This window comes from Hyperolius riggenbachi, chromosome 12 (genome assembly GCF_040937935.1).
Source record: "Hyperolius riggenbachi isolate aHypRig1 chromosome 12, aHypRig1.pri, whole genome shotgun sequence".
NCBI classification, from domain to species: Eukaryota; Metazoa; Chordata; class Amphibia; order Anura; family Hyperoliidae; genus Hyperolius; species Hyperolius riggenbachi.
The window spans coordinates 156,028,169-156,054,924 of NC_090657.1; the positions used below are offsets into that span (position 1 = coordinate 156,028,169).

At 45.6% G+C, this 26,756-nt stretch overlaps 1 protein-coding gene across 1 annotated transcript in view; it reads left to right on the forward strand.

The window, feature by feature from the left end:
- The first annotated feature begins 5,892 nt into the window (after positions 1-5,892).
- Positions 5,893-26,756, forward strand: part of SLC13A3 (solute carrier family 13 member 3) — an 81,248-nt gene continuing 60,384 nt past the window's right edge. The window contains exon 1 of the mRNA XM_068263875.1: positions 5,893-6,003. Within this exon, the coding sequence (XP_068119976.1) occupies positions 5,893-6,003 (111 nt within the window). The remainder of the gene's footprint in view (positions 6,004-26,756) is intronic.

Sequence of the window (26,756 nt, forward strand, 5' to 3'; positions counted from 1 at the left end):
AGATCTGACATGACAGAAATAATAGTGTATTGGACAGGAGATAGTGTTGTGTGTGCCCAGCACAGCAGGCATTGTTAGGGCATAATGGATGTGTATTGACTCAATGGGACTGGCTGCACTCACTGGGAATATTTAAGCTCATTAACCAGCATCAATTCCCGGCAGAATGAGCTCTATTATATTATAAGCACTGCTGTATTCAGTAGTCACGACTGATAAGAACAAACACTTTGCACTAATGTAATCAGCTTAGCTATGATCAGTGCTTTGTCTTCTCTACTGTGGGTAATTCAATCACAATAAACTCGCTATGGTTGGCATTACTCAAGGAGTCGTCTCTTGGCATTCTTGTGTATGATGGGCAATAAGGGCTCATTCAAACTAGGACGATTAGCGGGTGATTCCCACTAATCGGAGAAGCACTAGCGCAATTGTAACTATATATGGCAGTGATCTCCTTGCCGCGATTGCCACCAATCGCGGGCGTTTTGTGATCAGCACGGCAATTGCAAAACTTGTTGGCTGCAGCATTTTCCCGCGATTCTGGAACAATTGTGATACAGTGCTTAAACAAGCGCTGATGACGATGGTCGGGAATTGTTGGAGTGTACAGTGATTTTACCATGGTAATCGCTGTAACATCACCCACGCAAAAGGTAGCGTTCAACGTTACTGTTTTGCCACTTTCAAGTGTGAATGGACCCTAAGGTCCTATTTGTTAGGGTGGAGTGGTGTGGATGCGGTTAGTGGCGGAGTGGACGCAGTTAGGAGTGGCCTGGACACGATTAGGGGAGGAGTGGATACGGTTAGGGATGGAGTGGTGTGGATGCGGTTAGAGGTGTAGTGGCGTGGATGCGGTTAGGGGTGTAGTGGCGTGGACGCGGTTAGTGGTGTAGTGGCCTGGACACGGTTAGGGGTGTAGTGGCCTGGACACGGTTAGGGGTGTAGTGGCCTGGACACGGTTAGGGATGGAGTGGTGTAGACACAGTTGGGGTGGAGTGGACAAGGTTAGGGATGGAGTGGTGTGGAGTGGACATGGTTAGGGGTGTAGTGGACTGGACACGGTTAGGGATGGAGTAGTGTGGACATGGTTGGGGTGGAGCGGACATAGGGATGGAGTGGTGTGAACGCGGTTAGGAGTGGAGTGCAGACGATTAGAGATGGAGTGGTGTGGACGCGGTTAGGGGTGGAGTGGACATGGTTGGGGTGGAGTAGATGTGATTAGATGTGGAATGGTGTAGATGCAGTTAGGGTTGGAGTGGAAATGGATCGGGGTGGAGTGGACTCGATTAGGGGTGGAGTGGTGTGGACGCAGAAAGGGGTGGAATGTACACTGTTAGGGTGGATTAAATGTGGTTACTTAGGGGTGGAGTGGGCGTGGTTAGAAGTGGTGTGGACGCAGTTAGGGGTAGAGTGGTGTGGATGCGGTTAGGGGTGAAGCGGTGTGGACACAGTTAAGGGTGGAGTGAACGCAGTTAAGGGTGGAGTGGACATGGTTAGGGGTGGAGTGGATGTGGTTTGGAATGTAAGGGGTGGAGTGGATGCGGTTTGGAATGTAGAGTAGCACAAATGCAGTTAGGGGCAGAGTGGACGTGGTTAGGGCTGGAGTGAATGTGGTTAAGGGTGAAGTGGACGCGGTTAGTGGTGTAGTGGATGCAGTTAGGGCTAAAGTAAATGTGGTTAGGGGTGGACTGGACATGGTTAGGGCTGGAGTGAACGCAGTTGAGGGTGGAGTGGACGCGGTCAGGGCTGGAGTGGACACAATTAGGGCTGGAGTAGACGTAGTTAGGGCTGGAGTGGATGCAGTTAAGGGTGGAGCGGAGTGGACACACTTAGGACTGGAGTGGACGTCATCTATGCAGTCGTCTGTTTGTGGCTACTATATTGGTATTCTTTTGAACAAGGAATGATTTCCCCTGAATGGTGTATGTGTGGTATGGCTGATCCTTGTAGTTCTCCACTGAGATGGATAGCGTACAGATGGGATATTTCTGCTTGGGCCTCAGCATTATATGGAAGAAGTCTCTGCGATATATATGCTGAGTATATGCAGATAATGTACAGAGCTCTATAGAGAAGCATTCTTCATGCCTGACTTTCCACACTAAGAAAAACACTGGCCTCTCTGATGCAGAGTCCACTCATGAATCCCCCACTGTGCCCAGCTCCACCAATCAAGCGAGGCCGTTCCATACGGGAGCCATGCCCATTCAAAGGTATTTCACACACTACACGTTGGGCCTGATTCACTAAAGGTGCCCATACACTTACTCGATTTCCTGCCGAAAGACAGCAGATTTGATCACTGTGATCGAATCTGGATCGAATCTGCTGTGAAATCGATGCGCAAATGCTGACCGATCAACCGATTTCCGTCCAAAATCGATCGGTCGGAAAATTTCGCTCAAACACCGGTGGGTCCGGAGTGCGTCGATAGCGGCGTTCGAATGTCCAGCGACCGACGCTAGTGTCAATACATTACCTGTTCCGCCCGCGCGTGTCCCCGCTGTCCCTTCTCCGCGCTGGGATCCGGCTAGCTTCACTTACTTCCTGTTGGGGGAAGTTTAAACAGTAGAGCGCCCTCTACTGTTTAAACTTCCCCCGACAGGAGGTAAAGTGAAGCTGAAGCCCAGAGCAGAGTAGACAGCGGAGACCGGGGGACTCGCGCCGGCCGGATCAGGTAATGTATGCAGGGGGCAGCGGCGGCAGCTCCACAGATTGTGAATCGGTTTCATTATGAAATCAATTCAAAATCTATTTGCAGTGTAGGCAGCCAATAGATCCCTCCTTGATCAGATTCAATCACAGAGGGATCTATCTGCTGGTCGATCTGGTGGCACTGGCAATCGACCAGTGTATGGCTGCCTTTAGACAAATAGCATGCCTTATCAGAGGTAACACGCCTTATTAGAGTTAATGCTGATAAGGCATGTTAACTTTGATAAGGTTTGTTAACTCTGATAAGGCATGTTATTTGTCTTAGTGAATCAAGCCCATTGTCTCATAGCAAATCAAGCCTTCTGCAGAAACATGTCACTGACCCCTCCATATAGCTCCCCCCACCCCCAGGCCCTCAGTCTTCAGAGGGGCGGGGCTTCATCTCCCAGAGCAGTCCCTCCTTCTCCTCATGTGACTAAAGCTGGAAAGGAGCAGGCAGCGGTCAGCTGCTGAGGACCTATGAATTACTGGAGAAGGTAGTTACCTCATAGGGTTAGGCACCACCTACAGGTGGGGGTCTTAGGGTTAGGCACCACTGCAGGGTCCTAGGGTTAGGCACACCCAGATGGGGTTAGGCACCACCAGGGAGGGTTAGGCACTTACAGGTGTGGGTCTTAGGGTTAGGCACCACCGGGGGGGGGGGTTAGGCACCACTGGGGGGATCCTAGTTAGGCACCACCAGGTGGGGTTAGGGTTAGGCACCACCAGGGAGGTGCCTCAGGGTTAGGCACTTACAGGTGTGGGTCTTAGGTTTAGGCACCACTGGGGGGTGGGGTCTTAGGGTTAGGCACCTCCAGGTGGGGGTATAAGGGTTAGGCACCACCGGGGGGTTAGTGTTAGGCACCACCTGGAAGGGTCTTAGAGTTAGGCACTTTCAGGTGGCGGTTAGGGTTAAGCACCACCGGGGGGAGGGAGGGTTTTAGTAAAATATCAGGAAACTTTACCAATATTTTACTACCGGTATCTAGCAATATTATATTAACAATATTGCAAATTGTAGCGTTATTCTACTAGCAGCAATTCTCTGCGCCTTTTTTCCAGGCGCCTTTATTTCATGTATTCGCCTGATTCATTGCCTGGAACATTGCTGACTTTCCTATACATTAATGTGGCTTTTTTTCCAATGACCTATTGCTGAGTAGGCAGTAAGGCTGCCCCTGGCACATTGCTAATTAGGCAGTAAGGCTATCCCTAACATATTGCTGACTATGCAGTAAGGCTGTTCCTGACACATTGCTAAATAGACAGTAAGGCTGCCCCTGGCACATTGCTGCTGCAACGTATCAGGGGTAACACGGTGCTGAATAGGCAGTAAGGCTGCCCCTGACAGATTGCTGAGTAGGCAGTAAGGCTGTTCCTGACACATTGCTAAGTAGGCAGTAAGGCTGCCCCTGGCACATTGCTGCTGCAACGTATCAGGGGTAACACGGTGCTGAGTAGGCAGTAAGGCTGCCCCTGGCACATTGCTAATTAGGCAGTAAGGCTATCCCTAACCGATTGCTGACTATGCAGTAAGGCTGCCCCTGGCACATTGCTAATTAGGCAGTAAGGCTACTCCTAACATACTGCTGAGTAGGCAGTAAGGCTGTTCCTGACACATTGCTAAATAGGCAGTAAGGCTGCCCCTGGCACATTGCTGCTGCAACATATCAGGGGTAACACGTTGCTGAATAGGCAGTAAGGCTGCCCCTAACAGATTGCTGAGTGGGTAGTAAGGCTGCCCCAACACATTTTGCGTAATTTCTTGCCGACTTTAGCAGTGAATAGCAAAGCCCTCATACATGCTATTGACACCAAAATTTCAACATATGTTAAGGAGAATAGTGGGTACGAGTCAAAAATTTTTTCCCAAAAAGACCTTATAGTTTTTGAGAAACTTGATTTTAAAAATGCAAGTAAAACATGGTTTTTAAACTTAGAAAAATGACAGCTTAAAAACCATTTTTCTTTGCATTTTTAAAATAGAGTTTCTGAAAAACTATAAAGTCTCTTTTTGAAAAATGTGTGACTTATTTTCTGCTTAACATATGCAGCAATTTTGGTGTCAATAGTAATTAATGGGGGCTTTTCTAATAACCTCTACATTTGGCACAAAATTATGCAAAATTACCTGAAATTTTGAAATACCACTATTACATACGAAATTAATTACGATTTTCTCAGAAATTTCGCATTACGATGCATAATTGCGTATTTCGCATATGCAAAATTTCGGCCTACCACTGCGCTGATGTTCTATTTCACTACTACTAAAGTCTGTGTTCCCACCGCTAGCGGCCACGGACAACTCTGCTGCCATGTCATTGCTATCGCTGCATGGAAAAACTTGTTTAACAAAAACCTCTCTGGGTGTTTTTGTGGCGTTGCCCACTCATTGCCATTGGGACTCGCCATCACCTCTGCGATTGCTTAAAGTGTATTTCCCTGCTTAAAACCACTTATTACCAATTAATAGCTGCATTTAAAGTGTTGATTTACCTTTAAAATCTATGGGAAAAATCCGGGTCGAATTTGTGAGTCCGTTTCAAATCCGAAAAATTAATCACAGAATTTCCAGATTTTTTTCAATCACGGCCGAATAGTCTAATCCGTGATTGGGGGGTAACCGAGCATCACTGCTTCTGATTCTGTCATCACATAGACATCTTCTATATATATCATACCTAATTCCAAGTCGTAGTGTCACACTGCTCATCAATGAACTTGAAAAATGACCTCGCATGGCTGTATATGTGTGTGTAGGTTTTTCTTTTTTTTTTTAATTTCAGCCATCATTAGTGTGAGTTACATAATGAAAAGGTTGTGCGATTTTCCATCCTGCGGCTCGGCCCACCTCAGTAGCACGTCTGTGGCGGCCAATCGATTGTCAGCTCTGTCTGTGGCTGCTTGTTACCTTCCCCAAATCCAGAAGATGCAACTAATGTGTGTTGTATATTCTGCATCTTCTGAAATGTCAGCAGCAGAAGTCGTGTGACTATTGCAGCTCCTCTTATAAATGTCTGAATAGTCAGATATTCCTAGAAGTGCTTTTCTGAAAACTCAAGCCTAGTTGTATGTTAATAGTGGTGGGCGGAGCTCAGGAGGGGTGTGATGAGTGGATTCAGTAAGTCTTGTCCTCACCAAGTATAACTAGCAGCTCTGTGCAGACCTCAGCATTCCCATCCATGCTGCACCATGTCTCTGCTGGTCACTCTCGTCAAGAAAGTCTGGTGCATCAAAAGGTTCCTGATCCTGGTGGTGACGCCGCTGGTTCTGTGCCCGGTCCTCTTATCACTGCCGCCTAAGGTAAGATGACTTCATATAAAAACTTCTCCATTTCCAAATGTTTCTCCAGCAGATTCCTCCAGCAAAGCAGCGCTTCATATAACGCCAATATCTCCTGTAGCGAGGTTTCCCATTCCGCAAAAACTCTGATTTCCGCAAAAAAACTATTCCGTTGAAATCGTCATTTTCGATACCGATTTCTGCAGAAAGGGGTTTTTTCCCCATTTTTGTTAGTAAAGTTGTGTAATGGTTAAAAAAAATAGTTTTACAGAATCTACTATATTTTGTGTCTGTCCGCTGTTACAGTACCGGACCAACAATGAATGCAAACATTTTCCCCGGAAAACGGAATACCTCGGAAATTTTAGACCAATCACAAGATTAAGAATTATGAAATACTCGGCAGTGTTAGACCTATCGGAGAATATGGGGGATTGCTGCAGAAATCGGATACCACGAAAATCTTTCAGCCAATCACAAAACTCTGAAAACTTCGTAGCAGGCATGTATTGTGATTAGTCTTAGGGTGGCCACACACCATACAATTTTTTTAAATATCTGTTCAATTTAAGAATTACAATAATTTTTTCTGACTGATTGTAACATTTCAAAAATATGACCAATGTATCACACACCTATGTTCAATTTTTTCCCTCAATTATGATAAAAACGATTGGAAACTCAGAGAAAATTACTAGGGTGTGTATATTAATAAATTAACAATCCAACACACACACCATACAATCTTTAGTAGAGATTGAAAAGAAATATCTGGCATTCCGGATCGATTTAAATCGAAAAAAACGGGAAATCCGATCGGAATGGAAAAAAAGGTTTCGATTTTTTTCGAGAGATATGATCGTTTTTATCGACTTACTGTAAAATCGGATCATTTTATTGTATGGTGTGTGGCCACCTTTAAGGTGGCCACTAATGATCCAATCTTTTTCATCCAATCTCACCATTTCTATCTAATATAAGGGAACTACCTAAATTATCCATTCAATATATTCACTCAATTTACCCTTATACTACATAGATTTGGTAAGATTGGATGAAAAAGATTGGATCATTAGTGGCCACCATAAAATTACTGCAGTAGTCCGATTTCTATGGACAAATTCTGTATTCACTGATTGGTATCATGCCTCCAAGTTCTGCGATTGGGCTAAAATTTCCGAGTTGCGCTAACGCGGCATTTCCGCAGAATATAGATTTGTGCCTAATTCCTGATTACCACTTTGAAAAGCCTATTTCTGATCAGACACTGAGAAATTGTCCAACCATCCCTAGTAATCATGTCACTGACTACTGTCCTCCTCAGAGGAGCTCACAATCTAATCCTACCATAGTCATACACTAATACAGAGGGTACACACACGCTGTCTGGGAGTGTCCTCTGCTGGGGGCAGGTATAGGTGTGAATACAGAGGGGGTATATATAATATATATATATTATAATATATCTCTCTCTTCCAGAAGCACATTGAGAAGTTTGACAAATAGATCTGCAATAGTTTTTGCTGGCTGAATATAACCTTTATTGCCTGCTGAGTTTATGATCGCAGTTTACGTTCCTGAGATAAGATTGAAATAAATAAATGTGTTTAAAATTCTCAGACTGAGATAACAACTTATGAATATTGTCATTAATCTTATTGAACAATGGAAAGATGATTAATGGGCAGTGAACAACCTGTAAATATAAAAACATGACTGGAGGTCTGGGAGAGGTATAACTAGAGATCAGGGGCGTAAAAATGAACCCTGCAAGGGATGCAGTCGCAGGGAGGCCCAGAAGCCACAGGGCCCCTTCGTGGGGGGAGAAGTTTCTTTTCCCTGTGCTGAGAGACTGACAACTAAGGGCATGGAGAGAAACAACCTTCTGCTCTCTGTACAATTGTTCTGACTGCATCTGCTCAGCCACTGTTAACAAATCATACAAAGTTTTGTAGAAAAAGATTTGTAGACCGTCCCTATTCAGTGTGCTGCAGGCTCTTGTGTACAGCGCCCAGCCCCCAACCTCTCTACCCCTCCCCAAGAGCTCTGTACTGTAGCGATGCTGGAGAAGTCTGCACTGCAGAGCCAGTTCTGCTCCATCAGAGATTGTCAAAGTGAGTGTAATAGGCTGAGGTTGGGAGCGCACTCATCTGTCTGCTTTCTGTTTGCATTTTTTGCACACCAGGTGTGTCTGTATGTGTGAAAACATGCACGGTTTATCACAGAAGCTAATGTAATCAATAGAGAAAATGTGTGTAGTGATTCACTGCTGTACGTTTTTATCTACATGGGGAAACCCATTCAAGTGTGCACTAGCCAATTAAATAACTTTGGTTTTCAGTTTACCTGTGCAGAAAGCGAGAGGGGGGAAAGGCAGGAGGGGGGCCCCATCCAAAGTTTTTTGCCGGGGGGCCCTGTGATTTCTAGCTACGCCCCTGCTGGAGATGGCCTAAACAGTTTGCCGGCAAACATGGGCTGCTCATGTTTCACGTGAGTTTTTTTTTTTTTTTAATTAAAATTGCATTTGCATTTTTTACAAGTCACTGGCCGTGACTTCAGCGGTTAGTAGCGAAGCCCCTGTATGTGCTAGAATCACCACATTTTCAGAGTATGTGGAGGAGGACAGTGATACAAGAGGAAAACCTTTTTCAAAAAGACCTCATAGTTTTTGAGAAAATCAATGTTAAAGTTACATGAATCTTCACATCCTGAGCTATACCAGCCCCAATGGTCCATGGTATGTGGAGCTCTGGGGGGTAGAGGCGGCCAAGCCTCCCCCTCCCCCCTGATCTTCCCCACCTTCGGTGCCCCAGGAGAAGGTGGGGCCAAAAACACTGGGGGGAAGGGGGAGGGAGTCATGGTGGCACTTTTAAGAAGGGGATCCCCAGATGCCCGTCCTCTCTCAGGAGAAATGAGTATAGGGCGGGGTACATAGTAGTACAATTTCCACAAAGTTAAATGAAATAAAAACACAACAAAGAAAATTCCTAAGTAACCAGAAATACTTACCTGAACCTTTAAAAAAAAAATGTTCCCACACCAATATCCTCAGTATATAATATATATATATATATATATATATATATATATATATATATATATATATATATATACAGGATCTTCTCAAAAAATTAGCATTCTGTGATACTGTGATAAAGTTCATTATTTTCTGTAATGTACTGATAAACATTAGACTTTCATATATTTTAGATTCAAATACACACAACCGAAGTAGTCCACCCTTTTATTGTTTTAATATTGATGATTTTGGCATACAGCTCATGAAAACCCAAATTTCCTATCTCAAAAAATTAGCGTATTTCATCCGACCAATAAAAGAAAAGTGTAAAACAAAAAAGCAAACCTTCAAATAATTATGTTCAGTTATGCACTCAATACTTGGTCGGGAATCCTTTTGCAGAAATTACTGCTTCAATGCGGTGTGTGACATGGAGGCAATCAGCCTGTGGCACTGCTCAGGTGTTATGGAGGCCCAGGATGCTTCGATAGCGGCCTTAAGATCATCCAGAGTGTTGGGTCTTGCGTCTCTCAACTTTCTCTTCACAATATCCCACAGATTCTCTATGGGGTTCAGGTCAGGAGAGTTGGCAGGCCAATTGAGCACAGTAATACCATGGTCAGTAAACCATTTACCAGTGGTTTTGGCACTGTGAGCAGGTGCCAGGTCGTGCTGAAAAATGACATCTTCATCTCCATAAAGCTTTCAGCAGATGGAAGCATGAACCCACTTTTGAACCAGAAACAGCAGCAGAAGCACCTGACCTGGGCTACAGAGAAGCAGCACTGGACTGTTGCTCAGTGGTCCAAAGTACTTTTTTTCGGATGAAAGCAACTTTTACAAGTCATTCGGAAATCAAGGTGCCAGAGTCTGGAGGAAGACTGGGGAGAGGGAAATGCCAAAATGCCTGAAGTCCAGTGTCAAGTACCGACAGTCAGTGATGGTCTGGGGTGAAATGTCAGCTGCTGGTGTTGGTCCACTGTGTTTTATAAAGGGCAGGGTCAATGCAGCTAGCTATCGGGAGATTTTGGAGAACTTCATGCTTCCATCTGCTGAAAAGCTTTATGGAGATGAAGATTTCATTTTTCAGCACGACCTGGCACCTGCTCACAGTGCCAAAACCACTGGTAAATGGTTTACTGACCATGGTATTACTGTGCTCAATTGGCCTGCCAACTCTCCTGACCTGAACCCCATAGAGAATCTGTGGGCTATTGTGAAGAGAAAGTTGAGAGACGCAAGACCCAACACTCTGGATGAGCTTAAGGCTGCTATCGAAGCATCCTGGGCCTCCATAACACCTGAGCAGTGCCACAGGCTGATTGCCTCCATGCCACGCCGCATTGAAGCAGTCATTTCTGCAAAAGGATTCCCGACCAAGTATTGAGTGCATAACTGAACATAATTATTTGAAGGTTGACTTCTTTTGCTTTAAAAACACTTTTCTTTTATTGGTCGGATGAAATATGCTAATTTTTTGAGATAGGAAATTTGGGTTTTCATGAGCTGTGTGCCAAAATCATCAAGATTAAAACAACAAAAGGCTTGAAATACTTCAGTTGTGTGTATTTGAATCTAAAATATATGAAAGTCTAATGTTTATCAGTACATTACAGAAAATAATTAACCTTATCACAATAAGCAAATTTTTAAATATATATATATATATATGTTACGGCCAGAACCCGAAGTGTGGCCACTTCTAGTTCTGGCCGGCCACTTCGGGTTCTGGCCGGCCAATGCGCGAAGTGGCCGCAGCGCTGCGGCCAATGTGAGAAATGTTTTGTTGACGCCGTCTCGCCGCGGCCAAATTGATGACAAACTTGCTTAATTTTAATGAAATGTAGCCGGCGGCAATGTCATAGATGAAGCCGCCGGCTTTCGCGCACTGCCTCTCCCCGATCCACCCTCCCTCCTCTCCCCGCCTCCCATTACAATACATAGCAGCCGGGCGGGGACATGCAGCCGGAGAGTCGTTCGTCGCGGCAGGGGAATCCTGCCGTTCCTGCAGAGCGGGTGCTGGCAGAAGCGATGTCTGCAGCCTCCCCCGCTCTGCTGCCCCTGCTGCGACGAACGACTCTCCGGCTGCATGTCCCCGCCCGGCTGCTACGTATTGTAATGGGAGGCGGCGAGAGGAGGGAGGGGGGGATCGGGGAGAGGCAGTGCGCGAAAGCCGGCGGCTTCATCTATTCTATGACATTGCCGCCGGCTACATTTCATTAAAATTAAGCAAGTTTGTCATCAATTTGGCCGGGCAAGACGGCTGTAAACATTCCATTTCTCACATTGGCCGCAGCGCTGCGGCCACTTCGCATATTGGCCGGCCAGAACCCGAAGTGGCCGGCCAGAACTAGAAGTGGCCACACTTCGGGTTCTGGCCGTAACATATATATAATAAATATATATATATATATATATATATATATATATATATATATATATATATATATATATATATATATATACATACACAGTGGGTTGCAATAGTATTCGGCCCCCCTGACGTTTTCCACATTTTGTCACATTACTGCCACAAACATGCATCAATTTTATTGGAATTCCACGTGAAAGACCAATACAAAGTGGTGTACACGTGAGAAGTGGATCGAAAATCATACATCATTCCAAACATTTTTTACAAATAAATAACTGCAAAGTGGGGTGTGCGTAATTATTCGGCCCCCTGAGTCAATACTTTGTAGAACCACCTTTTGCTGCAATTACAGCTGCCAGTCTTGTAGGGTATGTCTCTACCAGCTTTGCACATCTAGAGACTGAAATCCTTGCCCATTCTTCTTTGCAAAACAGCTCCAGCTCAGTCACATTAGATGGACAGCGTTTGTGAACAGCAGTTTTCAGATCTTGCCTGATCCAGTAATGCTTTCAAAAAGACCTTATAGTTTTTGAGAAAATTGATTTTAAAGTTTCGAAGGAAAAAAGTATACTTTTATATGCGGCAAATGTCACTTTAAAGAGAGTGTGAAGCGAGAATAGATCTCGCTTCAGACCTCATATATAGCAGGGGCACGTGTGCCCCTGCTAAAACGCCGCTATCCCGCGGCTTAACGAAGGTCCCTGTCCCCCCAAACCCCCTCCGTAATGCGGGGGAGCGCTTCCTGGTTGGGGCAGGGCTAACCGCCGCAGCCCTGCCCCACACGCGTCTGTCAGCGCGTATCTCCGCCTCTCCCCCGCCCCTCTCAGTCTTCCTTCACTGAGAGGGGCGGGGGAGAGGCGGCGATGCGCGTCTGATAGACGCGACTGGAGGCAGGGCTGCAGCCGTTAGCCCTGCCTCCAGGAAGAATATTTCTACGACCAACTTGCGGACCATCTTTTGCGGGGGGTGGGTTGGGGGTGAAGGGACCCCCGTTTAGCCGCGGGATGGCGGCGTTTTAGCAGGGGCACACATGCCCCTGCTATATATGAGAGCTGAAGCGAGATTTAGTCTCGCTTCAGTGTCTCTTTAAGTAGCAAACCTAACGGTAGTGTAATTTTACATGTATCAAAAGAAAGAGCAATAAATTTCCTGACGGGGTTTCCAGGGGGTCCATACGCAGCCGCAGCGCTTTGGCCAGGGATCGCTATACAGCCGCAATATGCCTGTATGAAGATCCCTGGCATTTTTTTCCTATTTTCCCAATTTTTTTTTTATGTTTAGAGTGTGGGAAATTTTTTTTTTTTAATTATGTGGGGTCCCCTCTCCTGAAACTTTTTAACCCCTTGTCCCCCATGCAGGCTGGGGTAGCCAGAATGTGGAGCTCCAACCGATTGGGGCTTCAAACCCTGACTATACCAGCTGCAAAAAAGGTCCCTTAATGCCAATTTTTGCTCCGGGGTATCTGTTGGGGGGCCCCCCAGGTTTATTTTGCCCTGGGGCCCCATTGTTGCTTAAACCGGCCCTGCTGTAACCTTAACTACTGTACAGCGCTGTCTTTTTATGAGGGAATATGAGTAGTAAATGCAGAAAATAATTTTCCACCCTTACTAATTTTCAAGATAAGTTCCACGGTTATAAAACACATAAAAATAAAATCTTTGGTGCTTCCCGATTAAAATGTTACCACATATGCCATATTTTATTAGTAGCTGCGCTTGTGGCAGACCGTTAATAGCAGAGCAATGCATATGTAGAGCATTGGGGCCCTCAAACAGGTGTAGTTATTGCAGGGGTTATCAAGGGGTTAATAGACTAGGTGGGGGTAAGACTTCACTGGGGATAAAAATAAACAAATAAATCACACTTTTGTATTTTATTGAGACTCTGTCTCATTTTTTTTAATCACTTGCAAAAAATTACCCCCCCCCCCCTTACTTTTATTGAATGGTTGCTGCCATTTGCTAGCAGCAATCATTAATTTTCACACAGGATCATTCACATGCGCCAGTGTGCACGGCTACATGCATGTGCGGGGGCGCGCACTTCACGTGCATGCACTGTGGCTGGTGGCGGTTTTTAATGTGGGGCGTATATTTTTATGTCCTAAATCTTACAGCAGCACTAAGAAGAATGTAGAATATATGTTCTAAAGCATTTAGCTATTAAAAGCCATTTTTCCTTTGCATTTTAAAATCGATTTTCTCAAAAATTACTTCTATATTTTTTTTTTAGTGTTTTGACTTGTTCCCAATGATCTCCTTAATATGTACACACACACACCTATATACATACATACATATACACACACACACACATATATATATATATATATATACACACACACATATATATTATTATTATTATTTTTTTTTTTTTTTTATTTATATAGCGCCAACATCTTCCGTAGCGCTGTACATAGTACAAACAAATAATGGGGAACAAATATACATAAGAAATACAAGACACTGTACAGTCATGACATTGAATAGAATAAATACAGATACATACATAGTTGATATGTAGTTGGTACATATACATATGTTAAAATTACAGCAGTATGAGAAACACTAGGAGGAGGTCCCTGCCCTTGCGAGCTTACAATCTAATATATATATACAGTGGGTTGCAAAAGTATTCGGTCCCCCCTGACGTTTTCCACATTTTGTCACATTACTGCCACAAACATGCATCAATTTTATTGGAATTCCACGTGAAAGACCAATACAAAGTGGTGTACACGTGAGGAGTGGAATGAAAATCATACATGATTCCAAACATTTTTTACAAATGAATAACTGCAAAGTGGTGTGTGCATAATTATTCAGCCCCCTGAGTCAATACTTTGTAGAACCACCTTTTGCTGCAATTACAGCTGCCAGTCTTTTAGGGTATGTCTCTACCAGCTTTGCACATCTAGAGACTGAAATCCTTGCCCATTCTTCTGTGCAAAACCGCTCCAGCTCAGTCGAGATTAGATGGACAGCGTTTGTGAACAGCAGTTTTCAGATCTTGCCTGATCCAGTAATACTTCAAGGGGGCTGAATACTTTTGCAACCCACTGTGTGTGTGTGTGTGTATGTATGTATGTATATATATATATATATATATATATATATATATATATATATATATATGTGTGTGTGTGTGTATATATGTATGTATATATGTATGTATATATATATATATATATATATATATATATATATGTATGTATATATATATATATATATGTATGTATATATATGTATGTATATATATATATATATACATGTATATACATATATATATGTATGTATATATATATATATATACATGTATATACATATATATGTGTATATATATATATATATATATATATATATATATATATATATATATATATATATGTATATATGTATACATATATATATATATATATATATATATATATAATGTTAATACATTATCTGTCATTTTAGCACAGTGGCTTTACTGTACTTTGCTATTCTTTCTCTCTAACGTTTTAACATTGATTTTCTCAAAAACTATATGGTCTTTTTGAAAAAAAAATTCTCTTGTTCCCAGTGTTCTTCTTAACACATTTTTGGTATTTCTAGCACATACGGGGGCTTTGCTATTAACTGCTAAAGTAGGCGGCCAGGGAAACATTTCCCACACTCTGCACGAGAATTTTAAAATTGATTTTCTCAAAAACTACAAAACTATATGGTATTTTAGATTTTCTCTTCTACTCACTGTCCTCCTTCACATACCCTGAAAATTTGGTGCTTCTAGCATGTAAGGGAGCTTTGCTATTAACCACTAAAGTAGTGGCCATTTGCCTGCCATTTAAGTCTATGGAGCCCGCTGCGAACATCCGATTCATGAATATTTGCGGTAAATTTGTGTTCACAAACCAAACATTTGATATTCACTATATCACTAAGTGAGAGTCTCAGGAAGGTATGACTGGAGTCATGGTGAGGGTATGAATGGAGGCATGGTGGACGCATGACTGGAGGTCTGGTGTAGGTATGACTGGAGGCATGGTGGGGATATGACTGGAGGTCTGGTGGTGGTATGACTGGAGGCATAGTGGAGATATGACTGGAGGCATAGTGGAGGTCTGGTGAGTGTATGATTGGAGGCAAGGTGGAGGTATGACTGGAGGCATAGTGGAGGTCTGGTTGGGGTATGACTGGAAGCATGGTGGTGGTATTAATGTAGGTATGACTGGAGGCATGGTGGAGGAATGACTGGAGGCAGGGTGGAGGTATGACTGGAGGCAGGGTGGAGGTATGACTGGAGGCAGGGTGGAGGTATGACTGGAGGCATGGTGGAGGTATGACTGGAGGCAGGGTGGAGGTATGACTGGAGGCAAGGTGGAGGTATGACTGGAGGCATAGTGGAGGTCTGGTTGGGGTATGACTGGAAGCATGGTGGTGGTATTAATGTAGGTATGACTGGAGGCATGGTGGAGGAATGACTGGAGGCAGGGTGGAGGTATGACTGGAGGCAGGGTGGAGGTATGACTGGAGGCAGGGTGGAGGTATGACTGGAGGCAGGGTGGAGGTATGACTGGAGGCAGGGTGGAGGTATGACTGGAGGCAGGGTGGAGGTATGACTGGAGGCATGGTGGAGGTATGACTGGAGGCATGGTGGAGGTATGACTGGAGGCATGGTGGAGGTATGACTGGAGGCATGGTGGAGGTATGACTGGAGGCATGGTGGAGGTGTGACTGGAGGCATGGTGGAGGTGTGACTGGAGGTATGGTGGAGGTGTGACTGGAGGCATGGTGGAGGTGTGACTGGAGGCATGGTGGAGGTGTGACTGGAGGCATGGTGGAGTTATGACTGGAGGCATGGTGGAGGTATGACTGGAGGCATGGTGGAGGTATGACTGGAGGCATGGTGGAGGTATGACTGGAGGCATGGTGGAGGTATGACTGGAGGTATGACTGGAGGCATGGTGTAGGTATGACTGGAGGCATGGTGTAGGTATGACTGGAGGCACGGTGGAGGTATGACTGGAGGCACGGTGGAGGTATGACTGGAGGCACGGTGGAGGTATGACTGGAGGCACGGTGGAGGTATGACTGGAGGCACGGTGGAGGTATGACTGGAGGCACGGTGGAGGTATGACTGGAGGCACGGTGGAGGTATGACTGGAGGCACGGTGGAGGTATGACTGGAGGCAAGGTGGATGTATGACTGGAGGCACGGTGGATGTATGACTGGAGGCACGGTGGATGTATGACTGGAGGCACGGTGGACGTATGACTGGAGGCACGGTGGAGGTATGACTGGAGGCATGACTGGAGGCACGGTGGACGTATGACTGGAGGTATGACTGGAGGCACGGTGGAGGTATGACTGGAGGCATGGTGGGGGTATGACTGGAGGCATGGGGGAGTATGACTGGAGGTCTGGTTGGGTCTATGACTGGAGGTATGACTGGAGGTCTGGTTTAGGTATGACTGGAGGTCTGGTTTAGGTATGACTGGAGGCATGGTGGAGGTATTAGGGTTGCTCGTAAACTACGCCAGCGCTAATCTACGCATCGTAGTTCGTAGGTGAAGTTTAAGAACTACACGTACGCATTTCTGCGTAGTCGTAGTCCCGCTATGCGTAGCTTCGCCCGCTACGCATAGTTGGCGTATGTATTGCGAAGTCAACTACGCATGCGGTAACTGCATTTATATGGGTCATTGCGCATGCGCAGAAATTTTATTGGCCTTTATACGCATACAATTCCGCATTGGATGGTTGAATGTATGCTAATATTAGTTTGTGTATTTGCATAGTTAGCAGATTATTGCGGAACTTTTTCCGCATAAGGGCATAAGCGGTCGCATCAACTACGCTACGCAATAGGTGAAGCTTGCGTATTTTAATGCGTAGTCTACGGTATGCTAATGTAGCGAAGTGGCTGATTTCAGAGCCGTAGATTGCGAAGCGTATTTGCGTAAAAATATGCGTAGTTCCAGCGTAGCGAAGTTGGCTGACTACGACCATCCCTGGGAGGTATGACTGGAGGCATGGTGGAGGTATGACTGGAGGCATGGTGGAGGTATGACTGGAGGCATGGTGGAGGTATGACTGGAGGCATGGTGGAGGTATGACTGGAGGCATGGTGGAGGTATGACTGATGCATGGTGGAGGTATGACTGGAGGCATGGTGGGGGGGGGGGGGGTATGACTGCAGGTCTGGTGGGGGGGGGGGGGGTATGACTGCAGGTCTGGTGGGGGGGGGGGGGTATGACTGCAGGTCTGGTGGGGGGTATGACTAGAGGCATGGTGGAGGTATGACTGGAAGTCTGGTGGTGATATTCTAGATTTCAAGTGTCAGTGTGTTGTTGTCCTGGATCCCAAGTGTTAGTGTGTTTTTATTCTGGATCCCAAGTGTTAGTGTGTCGTTATTCTGGTTCCCAACAGGGCCGGCGCTACCGTAGAGGCAAAGGGGCAACCGCCCCAGGGCCCCAGAGCCTGTAGGGGCCATCAAGGTATCCCCCCATCTTATCTGCTCCCCAGGACTCTGCATACTCTTTGGCAGAGTAGAGTCTCCTCTGTGCTGCCAGGCAGGTGACACACTACACTGACTTAGACACTGCAGAGCCCCGGGGAGCACAGTTAAGTTGGAAGGGAGCAGCAGGCTCAGGGGTCCAGAAGGGAAATTTGACTGCAACAATGGGCCTCTAATGCTGCTTTTTGGCCAGGGGGTGTATGTGGCCCCCAGGCTAATCTAGCCCTGGGGCCCCACTGTTACTAGAACCGGCCCTGGTTCCCAAGTATCAGTGTGTCATTTTTCTGGACCCCAAGTGTCAGTGTGTCATTATTCTGGTTCCCAAGTGTCAGTGTGTCATTGAAAATCCTGAACCCCATGCATCAGAGTCAATGACAGAAGTCCCTAACTGATATCCACATTGAAAAAATTCCAGCAGAATCCAAATCCGATTATGTGGCCTCCCAACCTTTTCTTTGCCACTTAAAGGACGACCTAGGTGACATGATGAGATAGACATGTGTATGTACAGTGCCAAGCACACAAATCACTAGGCTGTGTTCCTTTTTTTCTTTCTCTGCCTGAAAGAGTTAAAAATCAGGTATGCAAGTGACCGTTTCTGTCCGGGTCAGGACCGGGTCGGACTAGGTCAGACTATAGCATAACCCTTACTTATTAGTAATTACAGCCACAAAATACTTTCCTATCAGTAAAACCGCTTCTTGAAGCAGGAAAGCGATAAAAAAGGATCAATAATTCATATATTTCAGCGCTAGCTTTCTGTTGGTGGGCAGTGATCGCTCCCAGTATGTTTATTTTATTTTTCAATAAATCCTGTGCGCTTTTTTTTTCTACTACCCTCCCTAGCTCCCCCGCCAGCCAATAAGCATGATCAGCTGTCATAGGCACCAGATCGCAGCGCTGTACAGTCTCCTAGTGGTGATCTCCGCTGGGAGACTGATGACAGAGCGGAGCTGAGATGCGCGCAATCTCCTGCAAAACCTGCCCCAAGGACTGCACGCCACTTGGCTCACACCAATTCTAGTTAAGTCCCAAACACACTTCTACCCGATGTCTCACCAAATAACCCTTAAGCCGCATCTACATGCGTAGATGCGGCGGCGATGTTCCTTATCAATCGAGCCGCCGGTGCGGCTCGATTGATAAGATCCGACAGGACGGATCTCCCCACCGCCGATTCCCTGCTCGCTCCCCGCGAGGGGACAATGGCAGGGAATTGAGCGGAAGATAAGCGGCGCCGGCGGGGAATTGAATCCGGCGCACGCGCTGCGAGCGGGGACGCGGCGGGCACGCGTGGGGACGCTGAAGAGGCGATCCGGCGGCTAATCGGGCCGCCGGATCGGAGCCTCATCTACTCGTGTAGATGAGGCTTTACAGTACAGATGTCAGTTTTAGAACACTCACTGTACAAACGCTGTTTGGCTTTTATGTGTAGTGGAAGACGAGTCGACACCTGGGCACACCTGGCAAGGGTGCTTAAATTGACCCTGAATAATTTCACCAACTTAATGGAGTGTACCCATGCAAGGATACTGTTACCCGAATGGATCCAGAGTTACTGCCTGCGTGTCCCCATCTCTCCCCTATCCCCCCCCCCTATCCCCCCGCACTGCCTTGGGTACACTGTAAGCTGCAGCTGGTTATACACCTGATCCAGGGCTACTGCCTGTGTATTCCTATCCCCTCCCCCAGGGCCGGTTTAATCAACAATGGGGCCCCAGGGCAAAATAAACCTGGGGGGCCCCCCAACAGATACCCCGGAGCAAAAATTGGCATTAAGGGACCTTTTTTGCAGCTGGTATAGTCAGGGTGTGAAGCCCCAATCGGTCGGAGCTCCACATTCTGGCTACCCCAGCCTGCATGGGGGACAAGGGGTTAAAAAGTTTCAGGAGGGGGGACTCCACATATTATTTTTTTTAAAAAATTCCCACACTCTAAACATAAAAAAAAATTGGGAAAATAGGAAAAAAATGCCAGGGATCTTCATACAGCCATATTGCGGCTGTATAGCGATCCCTGGCCAAAGCGCTGTGGCTGCGTATGGACCCCCTGGAAACCCCATCAGGAAATGTATTGCTCTTTCTTTTGATACATGTAAAATTACACTACCATTAGGTACTAAAGGTGACATTTACCGCATTTAAAAGTATACTTTTTTCCTTCGAAACTTTAAAATCGATTTTCTCAAAAACTATAAGGTCTTTTTGAAAAAAAAATTTTTCCTCTTCTTCCCAATGATCTCCTTAACATATCCTGCAAATGTAGGGTTTCTAGAACTTAAGGTGGATTTTCTATTAACCATTAAAGTCGGCAGGTTTTTAAATGTGTATTTTTTTTCCTTTGAAACTTTAAAATCGATTTTCTCAAAAACTATAAGGTCGATTTGAAAAATGTTTTTCCTCTTGTAGCCACTGGGGGCCCCTACAAGCTCTGGGGCCCTGGGGCAGCTGCTTCCTTTGCCTCTATGGTAGCGCCGGCCCTGCCCTCCCCCCCGCTCTGCCTCGGGTGCACTGTAAGCTGCAGCTGTGTATACACCTGATCCAGTTTTACTGCATGTGTATTCCTATCCCTGATGCAGGCTTACTGCTTGTGTGTCCCCATCATCCGCCCCCCTCCCCCCCCCCCCCCCCGCACTGCCTCGGGTACACTTTAAGCTGCAGCTGTGTATACAACTGATCCAGGGCTAACGCCTGTGTGTTCTCTGCCTGGCCTTCCATTCTGAAGGAGGCGTGAAGATCAGACTTTGGACTTTCTTCATTCCTGTGTTTAATGTCTCGTTGTCCTCATTCTGCAGACCTCTGCGTTTAGGAACACACAATGACATGTCTGTGTGCCCATCTCCCCAATCGCTGGCAGGACTCCCTCATTTTCACGCTCTATAAATCGTGTCAGTTTGGTCACCTCAAGTTTTCTTTTACACCTAGCAAGTTGTTTGTGTAACAGCCAAGCTTAATCTGCAGTAATCCTCTTCTGTTAATAAGTTCTACTTCTAAACTGATTATACTCCTTTCTTGTTAGTAAAATTCCACTCTAAATGATAAGCACAAATTTCACTTGATCATAATTCCACATCGTATGTGACATTCTGGAAAACATGTAATTCATTGTTTCTAACCATGTATGTATATATGTATGTGTATATTTTATTATTATTATTATTTATTTATAAAGCGCCAACATATTCCGTGGCGCTGTACAATGTAAGAAAACAAACCAGGGATACATAATGATACAGACAATGATATACATCAAATATGAACACTGATACAAGATACAGCACTGCTGATTACAATTTGATTTAACATGATGACTAAAATGTATAAATGTCTAACAGTGTGCAAGCAATTAAATTAATAACAGTCCATGACACAAAAGGGAGAGAGCCCTGCCCTTGCGAGCTTACAATCTAAAGGAATGGGGTGGAAACAAGAGGTGGGGTGGGGATGTATACAGTATATGTACAGGCAGTGCGCAATTAGGTTATTTAGTGGGTGCATGGCCTAAGCTAGAGAATATGCTTGTCGGAAAAGGTGGGTTTTAAGGGAGCGTTTAAAAATTTAAAAGGTGGGAGAGTGGCAAATGTGTTGTGGAAGGGCATTCCAGAGGAGGGGTGAGGCACGTGAGAAGTCTTGTACACGTGAATGTGAGGAGGTAATTGTAGAAGAGGATAGAAGAAGCTTGTGTGCAGATCTGAGATTGCGGTTGGGTTGGTATCTGGAGACTAGTGAGGAGATGTACAGGGGAGAGAGATTGTGGAGAGCTTTGTAGGTTAGGGTTAAGAATTTGAACTGAATCCTCTCATTAATTGGTAGCCAGTGAAGAGCCTGACAGAGAGGGTCAGCAGAGGAAGAGCGAGAGGAGAGATGAATGAGTCGAGCAGCAGAGTTCAGTACAGAATTGAGCGGTGCTAGTCAGTTAGTTGGAAGTCCACCAAGCAATATATTGCAATAGTCCAATCGAGATATAATAAGAGCATGTACTAACATTTTGGTTGTGTCATGGGAGAGAAAAGGTCGGATACGTGCTATGTTTTTCAGTTGGAAATGGCAGGAGCTGGTCAAGGAGTTAATGTGAGGAGTGAATGAGAGAGAAGAATCAAATATTACCCCCAAGCACCGTGCTTTGTATATGTGTATATATATATGTATGTATATATATAAATATGTGTGTGTGTATATGTATGTATATAGGTGTGTGTGTACATATTAAGGAGATCATTGGGAATAAGTCAAAACACAATAGAAAAAAATATAGAAGTAATTTTTGAGAAAATCGATTTTAAAATGCAAAGGAAAAATGGCTTTTAATAGCTAAATGCTTTAGAACATATATTCTACATTCTTCTTAGTGCTGCTGTAAGATTTAGGACATAGAAATATACGTCCCACATTAAAAACCGCCACCAGCCACAGTGCATGCACGTGAAGTGCGCGCCCCCGCACATGCATGTAGCCGTGCACACTGGCGCGTGTGAATGATCCTGTGTGAAAATGAATGATTGCTGCTAGCAAATGGCAGCAACCATTCAATAAAGGTAGGGGAGGGGGGGGTAATTTTTTGCAAGTAATTAAAAAAGATGAGACAGAGTCTCAATAAAATACAAAATTGTGATTTATTTGTTTATTTTTATCCCCAGTTAAGTTTTAACCCCACTAGCCTATTAACCCCTTGATAACCCCTGCAATAACTACACCTGTTTGGGGGCCCCAATGCTCTACATATGCATTGCTCTGCTATTAACGGTCTGCCACAAGCGCAGCTACTAATAAAATATGGCATATGTGGTAACATTTTAATCGGGAAGCACCAAAGATTTTATTTTTATGTGTTTTATAACCGTGGAACTTGACTTGAAAATTAGTAAGGGTGGAAAATTATTTTCTGCATTTACTACTCATATTCCCTCATAAAAAGACAGCGCTGTACAGTAGTTAAGGTTACAGCAGGGCCGGTTTAACCTTCTGCCGCCCGCGTCACGCCAGTAGGCGTGGCCGCGGCGGCAGCCCCAGGACCGCCTAACGCCAATTGGCGTAAAGTCCTGGGGCTCTAGTTTGCATGAGATCGCGCGCATGGTGCACGCGCATCTCATGCACGGAGGGCGGAGCTCCGCCCCGCCTTCAGTCTCCGAGCGGCTATTGCCGCTCGGGAGACTGTTAGACGGCGATCACGCCGTCTATTTACTTGGTGCAGCGCTGCGATGAGCAGCAGCACTGCACTGGGGACAAGAGAGCGATCGGCTCTCATAGGCAGAAGCCTATGACAGCCGATCGCCATAATTGGCCGGCTGTGGGGAGGGAGGGAGGGAATACATTTCAAGAAACAGGGGTTTTTAGAAAAACAAAACAAAACAATAATATTTATTTAAAGAAAAATAAACATGGGGGGAGCGATCAGATCCCACCAACAGAGAGCTCTGTTGGTGGGGAGAAAAGGGGGGTGGGGAAATCACTTGTGTGCTGAGTTGTGCGGCCCTGCAGCTTGGCCTTAAAGCTGCAGTGGCCAATTTTGCTAAAAATGGCCTGGTCACTAGGGGGGTTTAGCCCTGCAGTCCTCAAGTGGTTAAGCAACAATGGGGCCCCAGGGCAAAATAAACCTGGGGGGCCCCCCAACAGATACCCCGGAGCAAAAATTGGCATTAAGGGACCTTTTTTGCAGCTGGTATAGTCAGGGTTTGAAGCCCCAATCGGTCGGAGCTCCACATTCTGGCTACCCCAGCCTGCATGGGGGACAAGGGGTTAAAACGTTTCAGGAGGGGGGACCCCACATAATTAAAAAAAAAAAAATTCCCACACTCTAAACATAAAAAAAATTGGGAAAATAGGAAAAAAATGCCAGGGATCTTCATACAGCCATATTGCGGCTGTATAGCGATCCCTGGCCAAAGCGCTGTGGCTGCGTATGGGCCCCCTGGAAACCCCATCAGGAAATTTATTGCTCTTTCTTTTGATGCATGTAAAATTACACTACCGTTAGGTTTGCTACTAAAAGTGACATTTGCCGCATTTAAAAGTATACTTTTTTCCTTTGAAACTTTAAAATCTATTTTCTCAAAAACTATAAGGTCTTTTTGAAAAATTGTTTTTTCCTCTTATTCCCAGTGATCTCCTTAACATATCCTGCAAAGGGTTTCTAGAATTTAAGGTGGATTTGCTATTAACCATTAAAGTCGGCTGGTTTTTAAATGTGTATTTTTTTTCCTTGAAACTTGAAAATCGATTTTCTCAAAAACTATAAGGTCGATTTGAAATGTTTTCTTCCTCTTGTAGCCACTGGGGGCCCCTACAAGCTCTGGGGCCCTGGGGCAGCTGCCTCCTTTGCCTCTATGGTAGCGCCGGCCAGGGCCGGATTACCGACCAGGCAACAAAAGCAGTCGCTTGGGGCCCCATTCAGAGTCAAAGGGGCCCCATCAGCACATAAACCAGCCCTTGCCATCCTGTCAGCGGTGGCTGGATGGTGTAATGGTTAAAGGGACTCTGAGCAGTGCAGTAACTATGGAAAGATGCATATCATTTTAAAGCTCTCTTTCTCCTCTTTCCAATGATATATAAACAGCTGCTCTATGCCTTTTAGTTTTCGATATTTTCGCGATCGAAATCGCGGCCACAGGACGACTTTTCTCCAAAGTCAGCGGTGGCTGGATGGTATAATGGTTAAAGGGACTCTGAGCAGTGCAGTAACTATGAAAAGATGCATATCATTTTAAAGCTCTCTTCCTCCTCTTTCCAATGATATATAAACGGCTGCTCTATGCCTTTTAGTTTTCGATATTTTCGCGATTGAAATCGCAACCACAGGACGACTTTTCTCCACAGTAAGTCAGCGGTGGCTGGATGGTATAATGGTTAAAGGGACTCTGAGCAGTGCAGTAACTATGGAAAGATGCATATCATTTTAAAGCTCTTTTTCTCCTCTTTTCAATGATATATAAACGGCTGCTCTATGCCTTTTAGTTTTCGATATTTTCGCGATCAAAATCACGGCCACAGGACGACTTTTCTCCAAAGTTGGCAGCTCGATTCAGCACAATGCAATGAAATATAAGGAACCCAGGGGGATATAATTACAAACATCATGCTGGTAGGTGTGAGGATGTAATGAATTAGTTGTGGGTATGCTTAAAGGCATATCCACAGGCACTGCTTGGAGTCCCTTTAAGGGCTCTGCCGCTGACACAGGAGACCAGGGTTCGAATCTCAGCTCTGCCTGTTCAGTAAGCCAGCACCTATTCAGTAGGAGACCGTAAACAAGTCTCTCTAACACTGCTACTGCCTATAGGGCGCGTCCTAGTGGCTGCAGCTCTGGCGCTTTGAGTCCACCAGGAGAAAAGCGCGATATAAATGTTATTTGTCTTGTCTTGTCAAATGATGCCGTGCGCTGCTGATTGTCTTCAGAGCCAAGCTCTCCTCCTAGGTCCTCCTCCTGCTACTGTGCGCTCTCCCACTGCCCACTCCACCCTCCCTTCCCACAGAGAACCACAGCTGCAGCAAGAATGATAGCAGCAGATGGCAAACGCTCACTCACCTATCCATGATCCAAGCGATAGAGATCCCGTCATCTGAAACCCATCTGTCTCTACAGAGGCGCTCTAGCTCACATATGACCTACTATTGTGTTCTCCTACCTCAGAATTGCCTGATGAAGCGAGATGTGTGCCCGTGAAACGCGTTGCACTGTTTTTGGAGACTAATAAATATCTTTTTTACATTGTTTACGGCTTGAATTCAGCCTGGTCATTTTATGTAAGGGTAGTGGATCCACCCACCCCCTCCTTTTATACGTTTTTAACTCATCTTATCCTATTTTGGCGCCTCTATTCACCAATTTTACTCAATAGGTGAATGTGATTCATCTGGTGCTGTCATTCTCCCCCACTGCGGCTGCCTTCTCTGCTGGACTATCGTATTCACTGGGATGGAGGCTGCATGGTGGCTGTCTAGTTTGGGAGGAAATTGGTTGTTCGGTGGTGGGAGTGGTTATGTAATTCTGTCTGGGGAACGGCTTTCGGTTTGGTGGTGTCCAGAGCTTTCTGCTATTGCCAGGCTGGAGATGCAGGGGGAAAGTGCTGCTTCTGTGATATCTGGCGCCCTCTTCACAGGGGTGCCCCAGCCCCTGAGTGCAAATGTCCCAGCCATTCATCTCTCACTCTGCATTTTGCCGCTGCTATTCCCTGCATTGTGCACCCACAGAGGAAAGCGTGCTGTTGCCCATAGCAACCAGTAGCTCGGCTGCCCGGTGTGTGCGGCATATTGCTGTGCAGCTGCATCTTCTGATTCTATTACGACATGATGGGGGGGCCCAAATCAGTTACTTTGCTTAGGGCCCCATTTAGCCTTAATCCGGCTCTGGCGCCGGCCCTGGGTTACAGACAATATTTAGGGGTGACATACAGCAATAAGACAATACAGGAATACAAGAAAACCAGATCACGCAGCACAGTATGAGCATAAGGTAATGCTTAGTCAGTCACTGGATGCGAGCATGGAGATTAGGCAAGTAGAGTTCACTCAGATCCATAGCATGGGTGCACAGTAATGGAGGTGCATGATCAGGCAGGAGACAAAAGGAGGAGGACCCTGCCCAAAGGCTTATTATCTAGAGGGAGAGGTGGGGACATGAAAGGTAGGGGACCAGAGTTTAGCTGCGGGTTTAGAGCACCAGTAAGGGGTGATAGGCGTGGAGTGAAAAGGTGAGTTTTGAGGGCCTTCTTGAAGATGCTGAAGGAAGGGGTTGCCCTAATGGGTGGAGGTAGGCAGTTCCATAGTGTTGGAGCAGCTCTTGAGAAGTCCTGGAGGCGTGCATGGGATTGGGTGATGTGGGGGGCAGTCAGGCGAAGTTCATTGGAGGAGCGGAGTGAGCAGCTAGGAGTGTACCTCTGGGTA